The sequence below is a fragment of the Stegostoma tigrinum genome, chromosome 4 (assembly GCF_030684315.1).
Source record: "Stegostoma tigrinum isolate sSteTig4 chromosome 4, sSteTig4.hap1, whole genome shotgun sequence".
Classification (NCBI taxonomy): domain Eukaryota; kingdom Metazoa; phylum Chordata; class Chondrichthyes; order Orectolobiformes; family Stegostomatidae; genus Stegostoma; species Stegostoma tigrinum.
In genome coordinates this window covers 80,607,368-80,626,766 of record NC_081357.1, presented here as the reverse complement: position 1 = coordinate 80,626,766, position 19,399 = coordinate 80,607,368, and the positions used below count along the sequence as shown (strand labels likewise).

General features: G+C 40.7%; 1 protein-coding gene across 6 annotated transcripts in view; it reads left to right on the top strand.

The window, feature by feature from the left end:
• Positions 1-19,399, top strand: part of mpv17 (mitochondrial inner membrane protein MPV17) — a 138,258-nt gene that overhangs the window by 41,733 nt on the left and 77,126 nt on the right. For 4 of the 6 annotated variants that reach the window (XM_048531858.2, XM_048531859.2, XM_048531857.2 and 1 more), the window contains exons 3-4: positions 9,590-9,705; positions 16,737-16,829. In XM_048531858.2, the coding sequence (XP_048387815.1) occupies positions 9,590-9,705; positions 16,737-16,829 (209 nt within the window). Of the gene's footprint in view, positions 1-4,457; positions 4,531-9,589; positions 9,706-16,736; positions 16,830-19,399 lie in introns of those variants that run through there. The other 2 variants (XM_048531856.2, XM_059645471.1) reach the window with 2 other exon arrangements.

Genomic DNA, 19,399 nt, shown 5'->3' with positions numbered 1-19,399 from the left:
AGCAAAGACACATCTCTCCTTGACATGCTAAATGCTTTCTGCACTTGGTTTAAACAGACTGCCAGCGGCGTGGTTGTGCCTGCCTCAACAGCCTCAGACACATCTGTTCTATCTGTCACCGCTTCAGATATCAGATCGATTTTCCTGGAAGTCAGTGCAAAGAAAGCAACGGGTCTGGAAGGTGTTCCCGGCCAAACACTCAGATCTTATGTAGACCAACTGATGGAGGTATTCACTCACATCTTCAGCTTCTCCCTCCTACAAGCTAAAGTCCCCACCTGCTTTAAGAAGACCGTCATCCCTGTACCTAAGAAAACACGTGCAACTTGCCTTAATATCTACACCCAATGGCTCTGACCTCAATAAACACGAACTGCTTCAAGAGGCTGGTCATGGCCCGCATCAACTCCAGTCTCCCAGCCCACCTCAGTCCCCTGCTATGTGTCTACTGATGTAACAGGTCCACAGAACATGTCCTATCCCTAACCTTGCACTCATCCCTGGAGCATCTGGACATCAAAGACACCTGCTCATTGACTGCAGCGCTGTCTTGAACACCATAATCCCATCTAGACTGATCTCAAAACTCCATGACCTTGGTCTCGGCTTCACCCTCCGTGATTGGATCCTCAGCTTTCTGACCCACAGACCACAATCAGTGAAGATAGGTAACTGCACCTCCTCCACAATAGCACTCAACACCGGAGCCCCCCAAAGATGCGTCCTCAGTCCCTTACTGTACTCACATTACACCTATGACTATGTTACCAAATTCTGAACCATCTGCAAATTCGCTGACAACGACACCATAGTGGGGTAACAACGACAGTCAAACTGCAGAAGAGAGATGGGGGTGCTTGGTGATGTGATGCAATGAGAACAATCTCTGTTTCTCAACGTTGACAAAACTAAAGAACTGATCATTGAGTTCAAAAAGAAATGAGAACATGCCCCCATCTACATCAACGTGGGAACTTGTCCTGGACTTGCCATCTAGATGCGATTGTCAAGAAGGCACAACAAAGTTGGCAAATGGAGTGCAGAAGGATCTTGGTGTCCATGTACATAGATCCCTGAAAGTTGCCACCCAGGTTGATAGCGCTGTTAAGAAGGCTTATGGTGTGTTAGGTGTTATTGGTAGAGGGATTGAGTTCCGGACCCGTGATGTCATGCTGCAACTGTACAAAACGCTAGTGCGGCCTCACTTGGAATATTGCATGCAGTTCTGGTCGCCCCATTACAGAAAGGATGTGGAAGCTTTGGAAAAGGTACAGAGGAGATTTACCAGGACGTTGCCTGGTCTGGAGCGCAGGCCTTATGAAGAAAGGCTGAGGGACTTGGGTCTTTTCTCATTGGAGAGAAGAAGGCTAAGAGGGGATTTAATAGAGACATTCAAGATGATCAGAGAAGTAGATAGGGTGGACAGTGAGAGTCTTTTTCCGAGGATGATGATGTCAGCTTGTACGAGGGGGCATAGCTACAAATGGAGGGGTGATAGATTTAATACAGATGTCAGAGGCAGGTTCTTTGCTCGGAGAGTGGTAAGGGCATGGAATGCCCTGCCTGCTAAAGTAGTTAACTCAGCCACATTAGGGGCATTTAAACAGTCCTTGGATAAGCATATGGATGATGATGGGATAGTGTAGGGGGAGGGGTTTAGATTAGTTCACAGGCTGGTGCAACATCGAGGGCCGAAGGGCCTGTGCTGCACTGTATTGTTCTATGTTCTATAAGTCTGTTCCTCAGGCAGCACAGGAAATTTGACATGTCCATAACGTCCTTCACCAACTTCTACAGATGCACCGTTGAAAGCATATTGTCTGGGTACATCACAGCCTGGTGTAGCAACTGCTCTTCCGAGGACCGTAAGAAACTACAGAAGGTGGTGTGCACAGCCCAGGCCGACACAGAAGCCAACCTTCTATCCACAGACTCCGTTTATACGGCTCACTGCTGCAGAAAGGCTGCCAACATCATCAAAGACCTATTCCACCCCAGTGGTGATCTCAGTGATGAACCTCTTCTGCCAGAAGCCTGAACACGCACGAGTAGGTTCAAGAAAAGCTTCTTTCTGGCCATTATCAGGCTGATGAATGGACTGTCTAGCCTGAAATAATGCTGATCTTGCTAACGTTGATCTCCCCTAGCGCATGCCCTGCACAATGTAACCTATGCGCCTCTGTCTAGGTTTTTTTGATCTGTACGCCCTTAGCTTCCTATGACCTGCCTGTACCACTTGGAAACAGAGGTTTTTACTTTGATTTATTTATTGTCACATGTACCGAAACAATCAACAACATGATTTCCATGCAAGGCCAGCATTTGTTATGACTCCCTAATTGTCTTTGAACTGAATGGCTTGCAACATTATTGAGGCAGTCAGTCATATGACTATAGGTTTGAGTATCTTGAGAGTCAGACTGGGAAAGGATGGCAAATTTTCCTTCCCTAAATGATTTTGGTGAACAAAATGATTTTGTTTTTTTCGATAATCAATGTGAGCTGTTATGGTCATTGAGATCGGCTTTCAATTCCGGATAGATTAATTATATCTAATTTCCAGCTGCTAATGTGGGATTTGAATCTATGTCTCCATTGCATTAGCCTGGCCTTCTGGATTGCTAATCCCACTACATTGTTGCTGTGCCATTATCTCAGTACATTCTGGGCTGGATCTTAAAGGAGGAAGGCAAGATAGTGTTACCACATAGTTTAGAGAAAGATGTGCAGAGTTTTGGCCTTGTCAGCCAAAGGTATGTTTCCTAATGGTGAATCAATTGAAATCATATGTTCAGGAGACCAGCGGAGCCTCCACAGAAGGGGAGCAAAGCCATGGAGGGATTTTGGAGACAAAGATAAGCAATTTTTAAGAAGGGATGGCTTTACCAGGAACTAGTGTAGATCTGTGAGCACAAGTGGTGGGTGAATCGGACTTGATGTGATTTAGGACATGGGTGGCATATATTTAGAATAGCTCAAATTATGTAGGGCAGAATGAGAGGTTGGCTTTAATGAAGGCATCAGCAACAAATAAAATGATACAGGAGCAAGATCAATCAATGTTATGGAGGAAATGGGCATTCTTAGGGATGGCATGAACATATGGTTGGAAACTAATCTCTTGTCAGATAGTACATGAAAATTGTAAATTGATTGTCTGTAATTGAATCGCTTACCTGAAAATCCTTGTTCCGTTTCGGTCTCTGAATAAAATATAGAAGAATAAAAGATATGTCTTAACAAGTGGCATTACTATTAAACCACAGCTTCTACATAAGAACCTAAGAGCTAGGAACAGAAGGAAACAACGCCACAATTTTGCTCCATCATTCACATTATGACTCGAACATTATGACCAATAGTTTATTTCAGCTTCACTTGTTATATCATACTGTTCACATATCCCCTGATTCTGTTGTCCAAATATCTTCTCCCTCTCTCTTGAATGTACTCAAAAACTGAAAATCCATTCCTGTCCAGAGTAGAGCATTTCAAAGGGGCTCAGCACTATGAATAAAGAAATTCTCTTGGTTCTGAACAACAATCGGGGGTTATGGACCCTAGTTCTGCAGTTCAAAAAGCATGAGCAGCATTTCACGATCTGCACTTTAAAGCTGTTAAATAATTTCATTTAAAGGAGAAAAAACACCCCTCATTCTCCAAAACTCCGAAGAATATAGGGACAGCTTCTCAATTTCTACAATATTATTGGTGCATGAAGTAAAAGAGATCATTCTACTACAGATTATTCTCAAGTCGAAAGAAGAGGATACAGTGTTTGGATTGAGCAGAGGAAATTTAATTCACATCTAGAATTTGCATAGTGACTGACAGTCATTAATGCTTGGGTGTCTTTCTTTTATTTACTTCTGGGATGTGGGTGTCATTGTCTGCGCCAGCAATTATTGCCTGTCCCTAGTTGCTCTTGATGGTGATGAGCTGCCGCCTTGACCTACTGCAGGTAAACCCACAATGTTGTTAGGGAGGGATATCAAAGACTTTGAAGAAATGGTGATTTTTTTTGTTTTCGAGGTCAGCACGGTGAGTGGCTTGGAGGAAAACCTGCCGCGGATGGATGTTTTCCATATTTGCTGCCATGTTCTTTGAGTGGTAGTGGTCAGGGCTTTGGAGAATGCCGTCTCGGGGTATTTGGTGAATTTCTGCAGTGTATTTTGCAGATAGGACACACTGAGCGTCAGTGGGGAAGGGAGTGGATATGTATATATGGACGTGGTGCCAATGAAGCGATTGCTTTGATCTGCATGGTGTCAAGCTTCTTAAGCATTGTTGAAGCTGCACTTATCCAGGCAAGTGTGAAACGTTTGAACAATTCCTTATAATTTTAAAATGATAATTACATTTGAAAACATTGCAAAGCAGTGTGCTATTCACTGAATTGGTGGTATAATGATCTAAAGAAAGGTATTCTGTGAAAAACCTGACTATTTGATTTACAGATCTCAGTTGCACTGATGTATGAGGTACTGATGCAGACCCAAGCTTTGATCTCGTATGAAGAGGAACATACAGGTTAGGAGCAGGAGTAGGCCACTTGGCCCATCAAACCTGTTCTCTTATTTCAATAAGATGATGTCCGATCTAATTGTAGCCCCATCTCTATATTACTGTCTGCCCCAAATAATGTATCACTCTCTTGCTTATCAAAAATGTATCTGCCTCCTGAGTTTAAAATATTCAATATTTCTGCTTTTACCATATTAAAGGAAGAGAGTTCAAAAGACTCACCGGTTATGCGCAACAAAGCAAATTCCTCTCACCTTTTGTCTTAAATGGATAACCATTATTTTTAAATGGTGACCCCGATTCTAGATTCTCCCACAAGAGGATACATTCACCCTGTTAAGCGCACTCAGAATTTTATATGTTTCGATCAGTTTGCTTCTTTCTCTTCCACATCCCAGTGGATATCAGCTTAACTTGTCCAACCTTCCCTCAGGAAAACCTGCCCATTCCAGGTATTAGTCTGATAAACTTTCTCAAACTGCTTCCAATGCATTTGCACCCATCCTTTAAATAAGGATGCCAATACTGAACTCAATTTGTAGCCTCAACAATGTTTGTGTACCTGAAATATTATCTCCGTTTTTGTATTCAATTCACCGAACAATAAATTATGACATTCTATCAGCTTTTCCAAATTACTACTTGGTCCTGCATACTAGCCTTTCACATTTCAGACATCAAGGTTTTTCTGCGTTCTTTCTCCAATTGCAAAATGTGCTTGTTTATTCTTCCTGCCAAAATAGATGGTTTCACATTTTCCCACATTGTCAATTTGCCAGGTGTTTACCAACTCACTTGGCCTATCTTTTTCTCATTGCCACCTCTCTATGTTCTAAATTAGGTTTGTAGAAGTTTTGCTGATTCTTTCTTCTCTCGACATCTGTGCTGTAGTCTAACTATAATGCTGGACTGGAACCGGCCTTGCGAAATACTAACCAATGTTGTTCCACATTTGTAATTTTTTGAAAATCTGGGCATCACTGGATATTCTGTCAAGTTGGGATGATACCTGTAAGCGAGAAAACTTTCACCAGCACACTACCCCCTCACGCATCTTTTGGTGTAAAACAGGAACTGTCTTTTTACACCATTACGCAGAACATTGTATAGACGGTACTCCTCTTTTGAGATTCATGTTTTTAAAGTAATATTCTTTACAACAAAGTTGTTGTGATGTTTCACAGTTGGTTTTACCCATATATTTGTAAATAAAATAGAAAGTGCTGAAAATACTCAGGATTTAGCAATATATTTGAAGAGAAACAGTTAACATTTCAGCACTTCAAAAGGCAGAAGGGAAGGACTGGGATCGGTGTTCAGTTCCAGCCTCAGACAACTATATGTGCACATTCTCCCTGTGTCTGCATGGGTTTCTGCTGGGTGTTTCGGTTCCCTCCCATAGTCCAGAGATGTGCTGTTTGGGTGGATTGACCATGGTCTGTGTAGGTTCGGTGCTTTAATCATGGAAAATGTAGATTTGCAGGGTATGGGGAGCGGGGTGGGCGGAGGGGTGAGATGATTGTGGGGGCTTTGAGTCAGTGTGGATTTGTTGGGCCAAATGGCCTGTTTCCTATGGGTTCAACGATTCTGTGTCATGTTCACGACTTCTAGTCTGCCTATCAAATTTAATAACCATATTTTCAGTCCATTCATCTAAGTCATTTATAGAAGTTTTAAAAGTTGAGGCTGTGTGACCTCTGTGGTACTCCATGATATATTGGCAACCAGAATGGACCTATCTATGTAACTCTTCATTTTCCTGTTAGTCAATCTTCTGTCCATGCCAACATTTTACCCCTACATCATGTTTTTATTTTCAATTGTGGTCTTTATAACATCATATCTTCTGAAAATTCTTGAAGAAAATTAGCATAGGTTAAACCTCAGTGCCTTGACAGAGATCTTTGAATCCTGTTTAGCTACAGGTGAGGTTCTAGAAGAATAGAGAATAGCCAATGTTGTTCCTTTGTTCAAAAAGGACACCTGGTAGAATCCAGGTAATTATATACATCAGTGGTTGGGAGATTATTGGAGAAGATATTTCGGGACAGGATTTATTTGCATTAGGAGAAGAATGGATTTATTGGGGATAGTCAGCATGGCTTTATGCAGGCAACATCTTGTCTCACAAACTTGATTTTTTTGAGGAGGTGATAATAGACCTTCTCTACTTGGACTTTATAGAACCACTTGACAAGGTCCCTCATGGTAGGCTGGTCCAGAAGATTAAGTGATATGGAATCTGTGATGAGTTGGCTTGGTTATAGAAGTTTGAGGGTGGTTGTGGAAAGGTGTTTTTCTGACCGGAGGTCTGTGCCCAGTGGTGTTCTGAAAGGGTCAGTGCTGAGATCTGTGTTGTTTGTGATATTAATAGTGTTCTTGATGAAAATGTGGGTGGTCTGATTAGTAAGTTTGGAGATGACACGAAATTTGGTGGTGTTGTGGATAGTGATGAAGTTTATTAAAAGATACAACAGAAAATAGTAGATGAAAAGTTGGGTGGAGAAATGGCAAACAGAATTTAATCTGGACAAGTGTGAAGAGATGCATTTTGGGAGGTCAAGTGCAAGATGAGAGTTTACAGTAAATGTTTAGAAACTTAGCAGCGTTGATATACGGAGGGATCTTTGAGTCCAAGTTCATAGCTGCCTGAAAGTGGTAACACAAATAGTTGAGGTACTTGCCATCATCAGTCAGGGCATTGACTGTAAAAATTGGCAAGTTATGTTGCAGTTGCTTAAGACTTTGGTTAAGTCACATTTAGATTATTGTATTCAGTTTTGGTCACCACATTATACAAAGAATGTGGAGGCTTTGGAGAGGGTGATAAAGAGGTTTGCCAGAATGTAAGCTGGATTGGAGTATAGTAGCGAGAAGGAAAGGTTGGACAAACTTGGATTGTTTTGTGCTGGAATATCAGTGGTTCAGGGTGACCTGCTAAAATTGTATAAAATTGAGGCGTGGATAAGGTAGATAGTCAAGAGTCTGTTTCCCAGTTTGGAAGTATTCTAAAGGGCATAAGTTTAAGGTGAGAGAGGAAAGTTCACAAGCGATGTGAAAGTTAGTTTTGTTTTACAGAGTGTGGTAGATTCTTAGATCGCTCTGTCAGAGGAGATGGTAACAGCTGATATGTTAGCTAAATTTAAGAGGCATTTAGACTCATGACGAGGCATGGGCTAGAGGGATACAAACCATGTGCAGGGAGGTGGGATTAGTTTAGAATGGTCAGCATAAAATGGGCCAAATGACCGTTCCTATGTTATATATTCTGGAATTCAAAATCCAATGGATTAGTTAAATATGATTTCCCTTTTATAAAACAGTATTGACTCTGCCTGATTACCTTAAACTTATCGATGTACCCTGCTATAACATCTTTAATAACAACTTCTGACAATTTCCATCAGACCATAAATGCTAGGAACAGAAGTAACTCAGGCCATTGAAGCTTCGCCATCCAATGTGATTTATAATTGATCAGTATTCCTGAACTCCACTTACCTACCTTTTCCTCAAAACCTTGATTCCCTGACTGATCAAAAATCTTGTCTGTCACAGCTCTGAATATACTTCGTCTCAAGAATCCTCTGACACAAAAAATTGTCTCAGCCCTAAATGAGCAATCCCTTATTCTGAAATTATGCCTTCTTGTCGTAGACTCTCCCGCATTGGAAAACAGCTGTTCCACATCTCCCTTGTCAAATCCCCTATGAATCTTCTATGTATCAATAAGGTTGTCTCTCCTTCTCTAACCCAATGAGTACAGTCCCAATCTACTTAACCTCTCCTCATATGACCATCCTTCAATACTTGATATCAGGCCAGTCGTTCTTCTCCGGAATGCCTGCAATATCATTGTCTTTCCTTGGATAAGGGGCCCAAACTGTTCACTGTATTCCAGTTGTGGACTGACCAATGTCTTGTCGTGTTTATAGCTCTGCAGTCTTTCTCCATTTTAAGTAATATTAAGATACTTTATTCTTCCTGCCAAAGTGCACGTTTCCCCACAAGGAGTCCATCTGCAAGTTTTTGCCCACTTGCTTAATTTCACTTCAGCCTCTGTCTCATTCTCACCAGCTGTGTTCCTACCTACTTTTGGTACCTGCAAACTTAGCTATGGTACGCTCGCTTTCCTCACTCAAATCATTAATATATATTGTGTCCCCAGAACAGAACCCTGTGATGCACCACTAGTTACATATGCCATCCTGAAAATGCCACCCCTGCCCTACCCCAACTCTGTCTTCTTTTAGTAAGTTAATCCTCCATACATGCCTATATACTACCTTCAACACCATGAACTATTTACTTAGGATGCCTTATGTTAGGCACCTCGTCAAATGCCTTCTGAAAATCCACTTCCCCTTTTATCTATCCTGTTTGTTACCATCTCAAAGAATTCTGTAAAATTTGTTGGAAGTGATTTTCCCTTACGCTTGTTACTTTGCTTGATCATATTCTCTATGACAGATGTGAATCTGGACTGTAGTTTTTTTTTTGCTCTGCTGTGCCCCTGATTGAACAAAATAGTTTATTTTCAAATTTAATGGAGCCAATGCATGAACTACCTGACCAGCCACTACTTTTAAGATTGTAAGATGAAGTGTGTCAGGACCTGGAAACTTGTTAGCTCACAGCTCTAGCAACTTTCTCAGCTACTTGTAATTTTCTTGAATCCCTCTCCCCTTTCCATTTCCTGATATATAGCTATTTTTGATATATTAGTTCTGGGAAGTTAAAAGTAGCTTCTACAGTGAAGAGCACTGAAAAATACCATTTTGAATAAATAGAGAAATTCATACCTGAGTGACTTCTGCAGGTTTGTCAGATGTGATGGATGAGATAAATTCAGCAAATAATTTGAGCTTTAATGATAAAAGGTGTGTCATTTATACATATTTTACATCAATTATTTCTGATATTTGAGTTTTGAATTGGTGACACATGAATTTTATGTGGATTAACATAACTTCTGAATTCAATTATTGAGGTCTGATCAAAACTCCCAAATTTTTATACTGAGAAGGTTTTCAATGCTGTTAATGATTGTACTTCAATTTTGCAGGTACTTTGGTTGGATGCAGTGATGTAATTTCACAACAACTGGTTGAACGACAAGGATGGGCAAATCATGACACAAAAAGGACGCTCAGGATGACCACTGTTGGATTAATTTATGTGGTAACTGCAGATTCTAAAATGAGTGTTATATGGAACAGAACAAATGATGCAAAATGGCAATAATATTACAGCTCATGTTTAAAACATAATGTGAAATGACCAAATATTTTAACGCCCCTTAACAGTTGAATCTTGCAAAGTATAATATAGATAGTAACTGGTATGAAGACTGCAAGCAACTGCATTGGAAATTGGGTAACCAACTTGATTGTAAAGAGATTCTGAAGAGGCTTTTCCAGGTGCTATAACAAGTTGAGAGACAAGATAAACTGGAGAGAATCTGGAGAACGCAACAATGCAGCTGAAAGCGCTATCATTTGTGGTGGGTGAAAAAATGAGGAATGAATTCAAGGCCAGGATTGGAGTGGAGCTTTCCAAATTGCAGAGCTGGAGGACCTTTTAGACATGGGTTGTGGAAAGATTTATAATTAGGGATTATTTAAACTTGCTACCGGTTGATAAAATGAGCAAATGGTCAAAAAGGCAGAAGATGTAATTCAGTGTCAGTAAATATGAGTGAACGGTTACTTTTGACAAATGAAAATTTAATACTTGTACTGTAAATAGAGGTAAGCTGAACGATTTGAAAGAGCAACGTTTTGTTTCCCTAGCGAATGAAGCCTTAAGAAAGCTAATGGAATATGAAATTCTGTGCTACAATGTAGAGAATATAGAAGCCTGGATGGGATGGTGAATTGGCACAAAAGCATTATAAGAATATTTTGTGTGAAGAATTGTGTATAGAGTTTAGCTCCACTTTATGGGAAGACTGTCAAAAAAGTAAAGAGCATGGGTTCACTGCCCTTTACCACCATCTCTATCATCTACCTGCTGTTACTCTGTGACATTGCTCTAAAACACAGAGCCAGATTTCAGGTCTAACTTACAATTATCACACTTATTTCAAAACTTCAGGGCATTCTAAACGACTTTACAGTTAATTGGGTGCAATAAGAAATAGTGATAATAACCACATTATTTATTCAAGTGATGTTGTTTAAGGGTTCAAGATTGAAGAGAAACTGCCAGCTCTTATTTGAAAAGTTTCATTGGACCTTTATACATCCATATGTAAGCCCAACATTACCACAATTACGTTGAATGGCAGAGCAGACTTAATGGCTGTGTGGTCCATTCTTATTCCTATTTTTATGTCCTGGCCGGAGTCTCCGTTAAAACTAGTGAACTTTTTAAAAACAATGATATTGATTTACCAAATTTCCATCTGTACTTTGTTTTATAATTCAGGAATGTATGATATTTAGCGTGAGTTAGGTACCTCACATCTTTTATAATTTACGCTCATGTAAGTTAGAAACAGGTCATCCCACTGTCAGTGACTTTGTAGCGGAGTGTGTGACTAACAACTCTCCAGGGCAGTGTTGGATTCAGATTCTTCACAATGGTAAGCGCTGATTTATTTATTTTGTCACGTTTACTGAAATACAGTGAAAAGTTTTGTTTATGAGTGGTACAGGCAGATCACAGTAAGCAAAGGATATGCAGATCAAAAAGTCATAGACAGAGACACAGGTTACATTGCACAAGGTGTGTCCTAGGCGAGATCAGTGTTAGCAAGATCAGTGTTTTTTGAGGCTACAGAGTCCGTTCGTGAGTCTGATAACTGTGAGGAAGAAGCTGTTCCTGAACCTGCTCGAGCTTGTTCAGGCTTCTGTATCATCTGCCTGACGGAAGAAGTTGTAGAAGATCATTACCAGGGTGTTACGTGTCTTTGATGATGTTGGCAGCCTTTCCATGGTAAGACAAGCGAGACATATAAATAGAGTCTGTGAATGGAAGGTTGGCTTCTGTGATAGTCTGGGCTGTGCACACAACCTTATGTAGTTTCTTATGGTCCTGCTCAGAGCAATTGCCATACCAGGCCATTATGCACCTGGGCGGTCCACCTTTAGTGGTGCATCTGCAAAAGTTGGTGAACGACTTTATGGACTTGCCAAATTTCCTGTGCTACCTGAGGAAGAGGCATTGTTGTGCCTTCTTGACTGTTGCTTCTACATGGGAAATCCAGGACAGGTTATCATCACTCTGAGGAATTTGATGCTCTTCACCTTCTCCGCCTCAATTCCGTTGATATAGATGGGGACATGTTATCCTTTCTTTCTGAAGTCAAGGATCAGTTCTTTACTTTTGCCAACATTGAGAGATAAATTGTTTTCATTGCACCACATTACGCAAGCTAAGGCAGCATGTGCTGTTTTAAATTCTTTCATGCAGTGTGAACATCACTGGGGAAGTCAGAATTTGTTGAACATCCCTAATTGCCTTGCAAAAGTGGTGATGAGCTGCCACCTTAAACTACTGTAGTCCAAGTGGTGTACATTCCCCCGAGTACTTTTGGAGAGTTCCAGGATATTGTTCTAGCTACAATGAAGGAATGGCAATATAGTTCTAAGTGAAACGGTGTGTGACTTAGACATGAACTTGCAGATGGTGGTGTTCAATGTATCTGTTATCCTTTATGTTTTGACAAAGGAGAATTTGCAGGTTTGACATGTGCTAAGAAGTCTTAGTGAAAGGCAACGTTGCATCTTGTAAATAATGCATACTGCAGCTACTGTATGACAGTGGTGATGGGAGTGTAGTTTTAAGTTGTGGCACCAATCAAGCTGGCTATTTTGCCTTAGTTAGTATCAATCTTCTTGAGTATTATGGAACTTTAGTCATCCATGCAAGTGGGGAGTATTCCATCACACTCCTGGCTAATGTCTTGTAGGTGGCAGATAGGCTTTAAGGAAGTGGGAAGAGAGTTACTCACTGCAGGATTCCTAACCTCTGACCTTCTTGTCTAGCTACTAAACTTTTAAGGCTGATCCAATTTAGTTGTAGCCCCAGAATAGTGAAGGATCCAGTGATGGTAATGCCAATGAACATCAAGGGAAGATGGTTGGATTCTCTCCATATCTGCTTTTTGTTTGTTGTTGTTCTGCCCAATGTCCGTTTGTTGAACTCCAGTAAGTGCCACAGTTGGGTGTTTCCAAGCACGGCCAGACTATGCACTCTGATTATCAAAATAAAATCAGTTAAGCTAATTTGGTCTCCTGGACTTTTAGTATTACTTTGTGGACATTTGTGCTGAGCATTGAATATAGGAGTTGGAATGTCATGTTGTGGCTGTACAGGAAATTAGTGAGGTCACCTTTGGAGTACTGCGCACAGTTCTGGGAAGGAGGTTATTAAACTGGAAAGGGTGCCAAAAGATTTACACGGATGTTACCAGGACTGGAGAATTTGAGTTATAAGGAGAGGCTGTATAGGCTGGGACTTTTTCCCTGAAAATTAGGAGGTTGAGGGATGGCATTCTAGAGGTTTATATAATCCTGAGACAGACAGATAAGGTTAATAGCTAAGGTCTTTTCCCTAGATTAGGGGAGTCCAAAACTGAGGGCACAGGTTTAAGGTGAGAGGAGAAAGATTTAAAACGGACCTGAGGGGACAGCTTTTTCACATAGAGAGCGTTGTGTATGTGGAATGAACTGCCAGAGTAAGTGGTAGAGGCAGGCATAAATGCAGCATTTGAAAGACATTTGGATAGGTACATGAATGGGAAGGGTTTAGAGGGCGATGGGCCAAACGCAGGCAAATGGGACTAGTTTAGTTTGGTCAGCATAGACGAGTTGAAACAAAGGGTCTGTTTCCATGCCGTATGCCTAGAAGTTTTATTTCCCTTTTCGGAAGTAAAATAAAGATTTTAAAAATTCTTTGTTATTTTTAATATTGTAACTGATGTTTGTTAATTTCACTCCTTCAATTCCTTTTCATAACTTTTCTCAATTTATTCTAATCCTCTTCAGCAGATTCCCTCTTCTGAAAGCCTTGTGCTTGTTGTTCTGATTTCACGTAAGGATCACTCTTACCATTTCAAGCTTTTGTTAGTTCTGCCAGCATAAATTTCAGTCGGAAGAGGTGACTACTGAATGGGTAAAGTACTATGCAGCAAGTCATCTGGGGAAGAGGGTTTTTGGTTTGATGCCCGGCTGATGTGAAGCATTTCCCATATTACCACTCTAAATAGATATCAAAAATATTTATTTGACCTTCATGTTTTGGGGCATACAGTAGTTGTTGAAGGTACTTTTATTTTGGTTTGTTTTTAACCAAGGCACTAGTATAGACGCTGCAATTTGCCCCTATATCCCTGCACTAAACGGATGTCGTGTCTAATGAATGCAAACTATCTGTGCTGACATGAAAAAAAATGGTCCTGGATGGCTGCTAGGATTTGTTACTCTTTACCATCCCATTTGCCATTGAATTTTATACTTTTAAGTCAGCCATTTTATTTGACTACCTTTGACTGCAGAGTCTTGGATTTAATTGATTTATTAGTAATCACCCAGACCTGCAAAACTCTTGGGAGCATGTGGCTCTTTTTGCTTTACACTGCTGTTTTTGTGATTGATTTCTGGCAACCTTAACGAACATTCAAGGATTTTGACAGCTTTTCCTTACAAGATTTCATTGTCCAACTCCTCTAGGTGATATATGACTGAAATGCAATTTTTCAGCATTGACCTCAGACTAAACAATTTTTTGGTGCTGTTTCTAGTATGCGAGCTACACCTCCCTTTTTCTGTACTTGGATTTTAGAAGCATGTAAAATATTCTATGGGATTGACAGGTAAGACTGGTAGGCCTTTCCCTCTTGGGAAACTCTAGAACCAGAAGGCATAATCTCCAAGTAAGGAGTTTGGACAGAAGTCTTGTATCAAGGAAGTTTCAAGCAGCGGTAAAGTGTTTTCATCCTATAAAGAGACTTGTCAGAGGTGACACCCTATGACATGTTTGCTTGCTTTCAAACTAACTATTGCAGATCTGTTATATTTGCCAAGAGTTGATGCCAGCCATTATCCATCCTTTCACTGGAAAATAAGAGAGATTCAAATGGTCTTTCGAAAATTTAAAATAATTTGAGCAATAAATATGTGTTAATAACTGGCCAACTTATAAGATAGATTGAAACAAAATTAATAAATAGCATTAACCATTTTTAAATTCATTGTTCAGGCCAGTTTTGCTGATGATGTTTGTAACCCGTATTTAGCTGAGATAAGAAGGTTAACGGGCTGCCTTCCTGACCTATTGATGAATCACTCATGCAGATTGATGCTGTGGAAGAGCCAGAATGCCGAGCAGGTACAATGAGGAGCCTCATCTTAAGAAAGGAGGCAGAAGCTACACATTCTACAGGACTGGCAAATCAACTGTGGGCTTTGCCATTCGATCTGATTTGATACCTAAGCTTAACTCATTTCTCAAAGAATCAAAAACTGGTTCACAATTTGAATCAAGCTTGTTAGCATATAACACTTAACCGTTCCATGCATAAACAGTTACACAAGCAGATGAGGCTTGAGAACAACATTTTCAGCAGAATGATCAGAGGAATACCACATCGGACAAATTTATCACTTCTAATAATTTCAAAGCCTGTGGCATTGGTAAGCTCCAGTGGCCATTTGTTTCTATGCATGTGGTGAGTTTGACTTACCAGCACATTCACAAAATTCCAACAAGCTAATAAACTGAAACAAAAATGGGTGCACCTAAATGTTGGCGCATATGGACAACAGTATTTACAAGAGAGAGACCTCAAGGATTTCCAAAACTGCCTGAGAGACACCAAATGCTGGCCAACCATCAGGGTTATCATGTCCATGAAGATAAGGCATTTTGACACCAAAGTCAAGCCACAAAGTTAAGTTGGTGCACATATCCCAAAAAAAAAGTTGCCCTGGAGACAGAAAACTCACAAAAATTAGCTGTAGAACCCCTAAAACGCAGAAAGAGGCCGTTCATCCCATTGATTCTGAACCAGTCCGCCAAAGAGCATTCCTGGCATCAGGCCTAAAAGGCCTGCATGCACTAGTGGGAAATCAAGATTTACACAAAGACAATTCAGGAATTACCTAGCCCCTTTTAAAAACCTGATGCAAGATTTTTTTAAAAAGTTGCCAGACTCATTGAATAATATTTGCCAGTCATTGTTGTAGGTAAAGAGGGGGTAATGTATTCCAAAGATAATATTCCTGACATTTTAATAATAAATCAAGGACTAGAACTCACAAAAGTTAGTCTAGGCAAGGAAACACTACTAGAAAAAATAAGGCTACAAAAGACTGACAAGGCTCTCGAACCTGATGATTTCCACCCCTGGGGTTTTTATTCTCTGTGCTAAATGAAAGATTATTTCGAGGTAGGAAAGGCTAGGATTCTTTTTTCTTTAGCGTATAGGAGACTGAGGGGGGGAATCTTTTAGAAGTGTATAAAATCATGAGAGGCATGGAAGGGGTGAATGCACTGTCTTTTTCCCAGGGTTAGGGACTCGAAAACTAGAGGGCATGAGTTTAAGGTAAGAGGGAAAGGAATACATGGGAACCTGAGGGGCAGCTTTTTTTACACAGAGGGTTGTACATATCTGGAATGAGTTGCCAGCAGAAGTGGTTGAGGCAGGTACATTAACAAAATTTAAAAGACATTTAGATGAACGCACAGATAAGAAAGATTTAGGAGGATATGGGCAATTGCACGGAAACACGGTTAGCATGGATGGATGTTTTGGTCGGCATGGACCAGTTTGGGCCGAAGGGCCTGTCTTCTTGCAGTTGGATTCTATGACTAAGTAACTAGAGGAGTATTGATTTCTGTGGGTCCTTTTAATGTGGTATGAGCCACTGTATGTAATAACTACAAAGGAAAAGAATTGGAGACGATGGCAGCAACTCTTTAGCCACATCTCTAATTCATCATGTAGTGATAAAGTAAAAAAGTAATCTAACATAAGGCAGATAATTTCATATTAGTAATTATTTGATACTATGACTGCTCTCCATTCCAATACTCAAGATGTGTTGGGGAGAGATCAGCTGAAAATTCAGCAGACTTGGCACAGTTATACCCTCCATGCAAGGGTAGTTTTGACATTATTGATTCACTGTAAACACTTTTGAAATTACAATTCCCAGTCACTTAAGTGATGTCATTGTGTGTTTATTTTAACCCCTTTACCATAGGGTCCTGTTCTTGGAGCATGGTATAAATTACTAGATCGCCTTGTTGTCGGAAAGAGCAAAACTGTGGCATTTAAGAAGATGTTACTTGATCAGGTAAAACAAAACAACAGATTTACTTTCCTATTATCATCTGTAAATTCAAAAACTATTCCAGACTGTTTCACCATAGTACAGTAAACAATAGACCTAAATGAGGAAGTTAGCCAAGTGTTTAAAGTTGGAGAACATAATAATTGAGAAGCGTTTGTACAGGCATCCCAGGACTGCACCCAAAGCAGGAAAATGATTGGATGTTAGCGAGGTTTGAGAAGATTTGTAGCTCAGGTTGAGGTTCTGGATGTGAGTTTGCTCGCTGAGCTGGAAGGATCGTTTTCAGATGTTTCGTCAGCATTCTAGGTTACATCATCAGTGAACCTCCGACGCGCTGGTGTTATGTCCCGCTTTCGGTTTATATGTTTAGGTTTCCTTGGGTTGGTGATGTCATTTCCCATGTTGGTGATGTAATTTCCTGTTCTTTTTCTCAGAGGATGGTAGATGGGCTCCAAATCAGTGTGTTTGTTGATGGAGTTCCGGTTGGAATGCCATGCTTCTAGGAATTCTCATGCATGTCTCTGTTTGGCTCGTCCTAGGATGGATGTGTTGTCCCAATCAAAGTGGTGTCCTTCCTCATCTGTATGTAGGGATACGAGTGATAGTGGGTCATGTCGTTTTGTGGCTAGTTGATGTTCCTGTATCCTGGTGGCTAGCTTTCTGCCTGTTTGGGTCCGCTACGCCAAAAGAATAGCTGAGCAAAACGGCCGCAGAATGCTTAGAGAAATGATCAATGATGCCCACAACAGACTCCGTAAATACAACCGGGAAATTTTAGGCCAAAAAACTTTACTCACCTAACGCGACAGACCACGAATGGACAGACACAGTACAATGAGCCATAGCCATCAGTCAACGGCAAACACAGAAAACGAAAAAACTAGATCTGCAGAAAATACTAGACAAGCTCACACAAAATAACAACACAGAAGCTTGGAAAAAAAATTTATCTGACCGACCATTAACAGACACTGAAAAAGCCGTCTTAGTAAGAGGATTAAATTACAACTTCCGGGATGCGGACAAGAAAGATTTCTTAGCAGCGTTAGAAACAACACTGAAAGACAACAAACTCACAGAAGAAACCCAGCAAACCATCAGACAGTCGCACCAACATTAAGCAGGAAAAAGGAAGAAAACACACACTCAATACACAAGAAAGGAAAGCCCTAAAAGGACTCAAAAAAGATAAAAACATCGTTATCCTACCTGCAGACAAAGGACGCTTGACAGTCGTTTTAAACCGAACAGACTACGTTGAGAAAGCGAACGCACTGCTTGCAGATACCAACACATACCAACAGGTGGCGATAGACCCGACCCCACAACTAGAGAACCGAATCACAGCCTTACTCAAAAAACTTCAAAAATCTGGAGAATTAAACAAGAGAGACTTCCAAAAAATGAAACCAGATGGATCCAACACACCACGCTTCTACGGACTACCAAAAATTCACAAACCAGGAGCCCCCCTCGGACCCATGGTGTCACTACCTGGAACACCAACCTGCAGATTAGCCAAGGAACTACACCAAAGACTAAAACACCTAGTAGAAGACTCGCCACTCCATTCGCTCCACCCAAGAATTCCTGAACACCAAGATAGAAGAGGCTGAAATAATGGTCTCCTTTGACGTAACAGCCCTGTTCACATCCATCAACATCAACCTGGCCAAAGAAACACTGACTACACTATTAGAAGAACCAAAGACACATACACCAGACACCACCAACCTCATCAGCAAGGAGAATGTAATCAAGCTAGTGGACCTATGCCTTACCACCCACTTCACTTTCAATAACAAAACCTACAGACAAATCAACGGTACACCCATGGGATATCCGATATCAGGGTTCTTAGCAGAGGCAGTAATGCAGACACTTGAACAAACAGCTCTGCCAATCATCCAACCCAAACTTTGGGTCCGCTACGTGGATGACACCTTTGTCATCACTAAACAAAACAAAATTAGAGGAAACCTTCAAGACCATCAATAATACCCTTACTGGCATAACAACATTCACAAAAAAGGAGGAAAACAACAACAAACTGCCATTCCTAGACATCACAGTAGAACGAACATTCAATGGGGAAACTTCAAACCAGCATCTACAGGAAAACAACACATACGGACCAAATACTGAACTACAGGAGCAACCATCCGAACACCCACAAACGAAGCTGCATTCGAACATTATTCCAATGAGCCACCACACACTGCAGCACAGAGGAACTACAAAGAGCAGAAGAAAATCACCTATACAGCGTATTCAAAAAGGATGAGTACCCAATGAACACAGTCTGCCGATTTCTCAGCAACAAACCCAAACAAACAGACAAAATGGGCCCAGAAACCATAACCACCCTCCCCTACATCAAAGACATTTCTGAAATGACTGCCAGACTACTCGGACCTCTTGGGATCAGGGTAGCCCACAAACCCACCAACACACTAAAACAGCAGCTAATGAACTTAAAAGACCCTATACAGACAACAAGCAAAACGAACGTCATCTACAAAATACCTTGAAAGAACTGTGACAAACACTACATTGGACAAACAGGTAGAAAG